General features: G+C 44.2%; 1 protein-coding gene across 1 annotated transcript in view; it reads left to right on the top strand.

The window, feature by feature from the left end:
• The first annotated feature begins 1,177 nt into the window (after nt 1-1,177).
• Nucleotides 1,178-8,393, top strand: part of Usp18 (ubiquitin specific peptidase 18) — a 23,422-nt gene continuing 16,206 nt past the window's right edge. Inside the window, exon 1 of the mRNA XM_063258623.1 lies at nt 1,178-1,370. Within this exon, the coding sequence (XP_063114693.1) occupies nt 1,193-1,370 (178 nt within the window). The 5' untranslated portion in view covers nt 1,178-1,192. The remainder of the gene's footprint in view (nt 1,371-8,393) is intronic.

The following is an 8,393-nucleotide window of genomic DNA, read 5'->3' as shown; positions in this document are numbered from 1 at the left end:
AAACACAACCACATCCTAAGGATCCACAGTCCAAATACTTCTCTGTTACCCTGAGGAAGTCTGGAGTCAGTCTCCCACCCCTACAGGAAGAGTCGCTGCTGTGAAGCACACCTGCTTACTACGTGACTCTCCCCATTTGCTCCTATTTAATCAATTTTACCTGAGCAATTAATCTTGTTGATCACAGTTCTGTCCCCCCTCATGCTCACCTTGAAAATTCCCATTTCCCCCCACTTTTAACCCATTTAACCTCATGATTCCCTGGAAAAGACAAGAGTCCCAGGTAATCCTCTTGGGACCCCTTCTTTCTCTCTGACAGAAGCTTTCTTTCTCTCAATAAATATATTCTGCTCTTAACCTCTGTTGTTCCTAAAATTCATTCTTTGATTTTAGAGAACACGAACTCATACCGGACATAGTAGGTTGGGAGTTTCATTCCCCTGTGTCACTACCTGCACACTGTGAGCATAATCTGTGGACACACAGGTGTATCTCTACTTTGCGATGTTCTGAACAGAATACACACCTTGACAGCAGACCTTACTGGCACTTGGAAAAGTCCTGGTCACTGACTCTGGAGGTGTCTCAGTCTCACACTTATATGCAGGGCTGAGCCCATGGCTGCCAGAAATTGTGTAATATGCAGTTGGGAAGAGACTGCATTTGGATTTCCTGCACAAACTTACAGCAGCTGGCATCTGAGGACCCTGGCAAACTCCCATTCCCCTCCATGAAATGCATGTACATGGACTCGGCAAGAGTTCCGTGTGTGCAGGTTGGGGGTTCTTTAACCTTACCTATACCTTCATGCCCACGGAGGGGGACTCTTAATAACAATGATGTAGGGGCTGGGGATTTAGCTCAGCGGCATGAGTGCCTGCCTTGCAAGCAGGCAGTCGTGAGTTCGATCCCTGGTACCAATAAAAACGAAAAAAGACCAAAAAAAATTTTTTTAAAAAAAATAACAATGATGTATTGTTTTACACGAAGGAATGAAACTGAAGTCAGGGTTGGTGGCAGGAGGGTTAAAATGAGATCCTCTCTAGAATTTTGTATTTCTCACTTACAATCTTGTCACGTTGGGCTGGTCATTTAACCTGTTCGAAATCTAATATTTTTTCCTACAAATCTGGAACTAAAGACAGAGCCTTAAGAGGCTGTCCTATGGGTTAGAAATGCAGGTGGCCGGCCAATGGCAGGGACGCGTTTAATGCTGGACCTGAGCGGCAGATCTCACCGGGATAAAACACACAGGAGCGCCCTGGGTTCACTTTCCTTTTCCTGCAGCGGCTCCCACGTGGCCCGCTTACTCACTGTGTCCCACGGGTGTTCACACACACGACTTAAGAAATTACAGAGGAAGGAGGAAGGTAAGACAGACGAGACGAAAGAGAGGAGAGGGAGGAAAAGTCAGTGGGGGAGGAAAGAAAAGCGCCACCCGCGTAACTCGAAAGGTCAAACGACTGTGATTTCTTTGCAGAGCGCTTCAAATGCCCAACAGAAAGCAGTGTGCTCCCGCGATCACGGAGCAAGGGCACAGGCGGAGAGCGCGGCGCGGCCTCCTAAACAGACACGCGCGCCGCAGACTGCGCAGCCCCGCGCCCGCATCCGGGGTACCAGGCCCCGGCCCGCCCCGCCCCCCGAGCCGCAGCGCTGGGTTTCACTTTCCTTTCCGAGGGAAACGAAAGCTCCGCGCAGCCCGGGCGGGAAGGGGGCGGGCCAGGGGCGGGGCCAGTGCGGGGCGGGGCGGGGCCGGGGCGGGGCCGGGCGGGGCCTGAGGACCTAGGCGGAACAGGCAGGCTGTGCGGGCTCACACTTTCTGCCCCGGGTTGCGCTCTCCGCACGAGCTGGTCTGGAACCCCATTTAGCGGTGGAAGCTTGGCGCCTGCGAGGCTCATGAGGCGAGTTTGGTGCTAATTCTGGAAATTTTCTTTCCAGGACAGACCGCCAGCGGAGCTCTGCTCAGGTGTCCCCTGGATAATTGAGGAATTTATTTGGACTCTGCAAATGACGTGGTGATCTGTGTTCATTGCATGCATTTGTTGGGCTAGTGAGAGTTTTTCTCCAACCAGATATACTTATTTGGGCTTTTTGGCTTGACTTTATATAAAAGAAAAGGCTGAAGTGTTGCAAGCTCATAAAAAATTTAAAGCAGTGCACACTAGTTAGTAAAGTAGAAGCAGGCTTTCTCTTAAGCTTCAACTGTATAATTTTTATGTATACTTTATCAATCATTTTTCTGCATGAAAATCTTTAACATCGTTTGTAACTTGCTTTTCCTACTTAGCTGATTATGAATATCTTCACGATGGGTCATAGATACGTGAATGACATTTTGAAGAAAAACCTGATGTTTAATATTGGAAGCCCTTGATTTAAACAGAGCATGAATATGTAGGTTGTTTCCCAAGTTTTTGCTGGTAGAGATGACCTAACAATGAATATTAGTTTATGTACATATTCGTGCAAATATATGAATATATTCGTGGAAAATTCTTAGAAGTGGAATTGCGATCAGTGGGCATATGTATTGAGAAATTGAAATATGAGTTGAAAATTTTGTCAAACGTGCACATTTGTATATATATATATATATTTTGTATTTTAGTCTTTAATCTTCTCTTTCCCCTCCCCCTTTTATTTTCCTGGAAGAAAGCTAAATTTAGACCTTTAAACATAAAAACTTGAGAAAGTCTGAGTTCCAAGTGTTTGGGAATTAAGGCTTTAACTTTGTACCTAGGGGCTGGGGATTTAGCTCAGCGGCATAAGTGCGTGCCTTGCAAGCAGGCAGTCGTGAGTTTGATCCCCGGTACCGATAAAAAGGAAAAAGACAAAAAAAAAAAAAAAAAAGGAAAAAGACAAAAAAAAATAACTTTGTACTTAACAGCACTAAAGTAGTTACACCTGCGAATCATTGTAGACAAGGCAAGTATTTTAAAACACTTGAAAGTATTTCATAAGAAGTTGTCTTGTGGGTGTTAGATGGTGCACAGTTAGGTGGAGGGTTGGCTCTAGATAACATAATGTGTCCAGAGACATGGGGTGGGGGGTACCAAAGGTGTTCACTCCATGTTGACTTAAAGAAGTAAAAAAAAACCCACTTTTTTTCGGGTTTTCTTTTTTACTATTAATAAATATGTTGCACAGTTTTGGCACTTTTACATAATGTCGAGCTTAATGAAGGAAGCAGGTAAGTCCTAATCATCCCACACGGACTGTTTCTCTTGGGAAGAATAGTTTCAAGCTTCTCTATTATTTTTGGTCTTATATGGAGTGCTCTAATCTGTGTGTCCAGCATGTTACAATAACTCCTGAAAAGCAAACATATGAACAAGCCTTTGAGAGTGAGGTCTGTCCTGGGCAGGATGGGGATTCTTTCCTCCTGGAGTTACTCAGGAGCTTAAGGCAGGAGAATCATTTTGAGTCCAGAAGTCAGCCTGGGCTGTATCAAAAAAGTAAAAACAAAACAACAAACAAAAGAAAGAGAGAAGGAAAGAAAGAGAGAACGGGGGAGGAGAGAGAGGGAACAGGCTTGGGTGGGGTGGGGAGGAGCAGCAGGAGGAGGAGGAGGAGGAGGAGAAAAGTGGTATCTTGGGGCATCCGCACCCTAAGTCTGTGGTCATTGCGCGAGGAGCTAGTTGAGTGAGCTAGAGAAACCCAGCTCTCTTGCATCAGTCTCCTTCCAGTGCTTTCGGTACTTGTCTAAAGACCCTGTTGCCATCCTTCTGATCTTCCTCTCATTTTAAGGATGAACATTTGGTTAGGTAGTTTGGAGGCAAGTTTTTCGAATACGGGGTTCGGTTTGGACATTGAACTTCCTAGAAATATGTTCAACCCGTTTTCTCTCGTGGATGTTCCTTGCCCCTGCTGGTTCAGCAGCACCCTCTCTGCCATACCCCCCACCCTTCCCCACCCATCTCAGGTCTTTAAGTTTCAGTTTCGTTTGTTGCCCTTGACACCTGCCTCCCTGTTGCCTTGTGACCAGCCCTGGAATGTTTCACACTTTTCTCTGGCTTCCGCCTGTCCGCCTCACATGTCCGTTGCAGGACATTGTCCCTGGAGTATGCAGGCTGGTCCTTTTCTAGTTTTTTTGAGAGTGCCCTCAACGGTGACCTCAAACACCCACTTCCAGCTAATGGAGTCTTCTGGTGTCATGGCTTTTTCTTCAGCTTGGCTCCTCTAGGCTGAACTCATGAGAGGAGCAACTGTTTTTAACCATCTGTCTAAATGTTTAAAAATTTTAATTGGCATAATTTATATGTATTTATGGAGCACAGAGTGATATTTCAATTCTTAGATACAATGCATGATGATCAGATCAGGGTAATTGGGACATCTACCACCTTGAGCAATTATTTCATTGTATTGGGAAAGTTCAAAATCCTCTGTACTCTTTTGAAATGTACAATTAATTAATTAATTAATTATTTTTTGGGTACCGGTGATCGAACTCAGGACCTCGGGCTTGCCAGGCAGGTGCTTACACCACTAAGCTAAATCCCTGGCCCCACAATTTATTTAAACTGTAGGTCTGCAGAACAGTCAAAGGTATTCCTTTTTATCTAACTGCACCATGTATCCACTAATTGTTTTTTTTTTCCCCCTGCTTGGTCCTTCCAGGCTCAGGTAACCATTAGTCTACTCTTTTCTTCTATGAGATCAACTTTTGAAGCTTCCACATACAAGAGACAATATTTGTCATTCTGTGCCTAACATATTTCACTGAATATTCTTCAGGCTATCTTATTGTGGTTGTGATTTGTATACCCTAATGATTAGTGATATGGAACATTTTTACATATACTTGCTGGTCATTTGTACATCTTCTTTGGAGAAATGCAATTTTGGTCATCTGTCCATTTTTAAATTGGATTATTATTATTATTTGCTGTTGAATTAAGTTTGTTATATTCTGGATAGTGAATCCTTTCTCTTTATTTTTTAAGGCAAGTACCATATAGCTTTTTGCTTTTGGGCTATCATGAGGTTTATATAAAACATTGTAAAGTTAAAATAGACTATTTTTTTTTTTTTTGTCTTTTTCGTTTTTATCGGTACCAGGGATCGAACTCACGACTGCCTGCTTGCAAGGCAGGCGCTTATGCCGCTGAGCTAAATCCCCAGCCCCCTAAATCCCCAGCCCCCTATTTTTTTTTGTCTTTTTCATTTTTATCGGTACCAGGGATTGAACTCACGACCGCCCGCTTGCAAGGCAGGTGCTTATGCCGCTGAGCTAAATCCCCAGCTCCAAAATAGACTTTTAAGCTTAAAGCAAGCTTAATTGCAGAAAAGATTTACATTGCATAGCCCATAAAAATTTGTAGCTATATTTTATTTGTAAATAGTTATTTTTAGTCTCACAGTAGTGATAAAATTGCCCTGCCTACCACCACTATGGGAGAATACTCTGAATACGGCTATGTATTACTTATACTGTTATTTTTGAAATTTTTCTTGTGCTTTTATTTTCTTAACCAGTGATGATCTGTTTTAATTTAAAAAGAACTTCCTGTAGGGTGGGACCTAGTGGTGGTGGTATTTTTCAGGAAAATTTTTCATTTTTAAATATCACTTCATTTTTATAGACAGGGTCTTGCTATGTACTATAGACTGGCTTTGAACTACGTAGCCCAGGCTGATTTCAAACTCAGCAATTCAACTGCCTCAGCCTCCGAGGTGCTGGTATTACAGGCCTGTGCCTCCACACCCTGCTGGAGGTGGTGTATTTCCCTGATGTTTCATGTCCTGTGTTCTTGCTTGCACGTTTCCAAATTCCAATGTGTTCTTCACTATTTTGTCTGGGTTGGAAGTTGCCAAGGCAGTTGGTGGCAGCTGTGGGCAGGGAGACCTGGCTCTCCTGTTCTCTCCTTGCTCTGGGCTATTTGTTGACTGCTCTGGAGCCACGTGAAACCACCAGTTGTGCTCCAGTCACATGAGACCACCAGCTGGATTCTGCAGTCGGGCAGAGCCATGCTGAGGCTGTAGTCATCTCTGATAGGAGAGGTGAGGGCATTTTTCCTGGCTGGCCAGTACTACAATTTAGGATCTGCAGCTGGCCAGGATTGTATGCTGGGCTCTGAGGCTGATCAAGATCTCTTAGATCAGTACCCAGCGGTTGGAACTGGGTGGGGCCATCTGCTGTGCTGCTGCACAGCTTTGGGTGGACACAGCTTTGCCTCTCGTCTAGGGGAGCCTTAAGCGAGTCGGTGTACACTCAGCCCAGGAACTGGTTGGGGCCAAATGATCCCGCTGCAGATAATCACTGACCTGCCCACTGTCTTCCAGCCTGGGAAAGTTGAAAGGGAGCACTGAGCTAGCCGTGGAAGCCCATCAGGGATTTGAGCCTGGAAGTCCAGCTGACTATTTGTGTTCTTTTTGCAGAGTGTAGCTGTCAACTGTCGTCTGTGGTCTGGGGCTCCATTAGCCAAAGCAGCCACCAAGATCCCTATCCTAGCTGCCACACTTGGCAGCTCTCTGTGCAAACCATGAGATCAGGAAATGCCATGTGTGGCCCTGCAAGGGGAGGGGGCACAGTCAGAGTGCTGCTGCTCTGCTCACCCTTCATGTGCAACAGGTCTCAGTTCTAGGGTCTGCTTCTGCAGTGTCCACAAGGTGTTCCCATCTGTGAATAGCTGGATTTCTGTAGAGGACAACACAGCTAGAGCATTCTAGCACCACCACCTCACTGTCAGTCTTTTCTCCAGAGACCCTTAACTGGAGGAACACAAAGATCTTTAAGAACATTTTTATGTATTTTATATATACTGGAATGATTTCACCACAACCTCTTAGTTGCTGCCTTTTTAAAAATTATTATGCCATTTACTTTATTTGTAAAACATAATAAAGGAAGTTGGACATAAAACATATTTTGGTAAAGAATCTCTTATAGATCTCTGTGTGTATCTTTCATCATTTCCTGACAGTGGAGTCCTTTCATTAGGATCAGTATTTGTCAGTATTCTTCCAGCTACAAATGATAGGAGTTTGTTTCAAACTCTTGTTTTTGTTTATTTGTTTTTGTTTTTCCCTGTAGTGGTAATTGAACTCAGGACCTTGCACTTGCCAGGCAGGCATTAATGCCACTGAGCTGTACCTCTAGCCCATTGTGTCAAAATTTGAATGGAGAGGTTTGGTGGGCAGGCAACTTGAGGCCAGGCCTGACCTGGGCTTTAAGCTGGTGGCCTGCAAATCCTCCTTTTCTTGATCTGCCTGTCTTCCTTAACTTCTGTGGTTTCAATCTTGCCATCCTTTTCAAAGAACCTTCTTTAGTGTGTTGTGGGGATCCAGGAACCCTGTCTAGTGTTGCGTCCACCAGCAAGTCACAGTGGTGTCTAATGTTTCTAACATGTGCCCAGGAAATGCTAATTTGCCTCCCTAGTTAGCAAGATATTAGATTAGTGGTTCCTAATCTTTTTTTAAATTTAAATTTTGGGGGGAGATTGGAAATCAAACTCAGGAGCCCATAGTTCCTAATCTTCAAGCATGATGAAACATTGCCTTCAGATCACCATCCAAACAAAAAGCAGCGTCTCTCAGGTTGGGAAGCCCCTGGTGTCTCCGTGACCCCCAGGAATTTCCCTAGCGGGAAGCCTATATTTCTGTTACCAGAAACTTCATTTTCAGCGAGTGCTGGCTGCAGGCGTGTCATTGTCATCCAAGCTCACATCTGGGAGATGTTTAAAACAAAACGAACAGCTGGGCATGGCGGTACACATCTGTAATCTTAGCACTCAGTAAGCTACACTCAGTAAGCTAAAAACAGGAGGATGGCAGGATTGTCTGAGGCCAACCTGGGCTACAGAATTCAAAACCAGCCTGTGCTGGGTGTGGTGGCACACACCTGTAATCACAGCACTCAGGAGACTGAGGCAGGCAGATTGTTGCAAATTTGAGACCTTGAGCTGCAAAGTGAGCTCAAGGCCAGCCTGAACTGCATAGTGAGACCCTATCTCAAAAAGATAAAAAAGAGACCAAAAAAACAGACCAACCTGAACTACTAGTGAAATCCCATCTCAAAAAAAAAAAAAAAAAAAAAAAAAACAAACCCAACAAACAAACAAAAACACCCCTATATTCCCAGGAATAATATCCCTAGTATTTGCAGTATGGGCAACTCTCAAAAACTGGGAGTTTAAGCACCAACCATTAGAAAACAGATTAAAGCAGTCACTTGAGTATCAGTTTTTTAGTCTCTGTATGGCTGCGTATAACAGAGCAGTATGCTTGGTTCATTCTGTACTCTGATGTTTGAAGTTCGATCAGTGAGAACAGATGGTTAAGTATTTGTATTTCTTTAAAATCTGTTTTTTGAGGCTGGAGATTTAGCTCAGCAGCTCAAGCACTGGCCTGGTAAATGTAAGGTTGTGAGTTCGATCCCCGTACTAAAAAAA

The sequence above is a fragment of the Cavia porcellus genome, unplaced genomic scaffold (assembly GCF_034190915.1).
Source record: "Cavia porcellus strain 051 isolate PalLab524CR breed Dunkin Hartley unplaced genomic scaffold, mCavPor4.1 scaffold_11, whole genome shotgun sequence".
Taxonomy (NCBI): Eukaryota; Metazoa; Chordata; class Mammalia; order Rodentia; family Caviidae; genus Cavia; species Cavia porcellus.
This window is presented reverse-complemented; position numbering and strand designations above follow the sequence as displayed.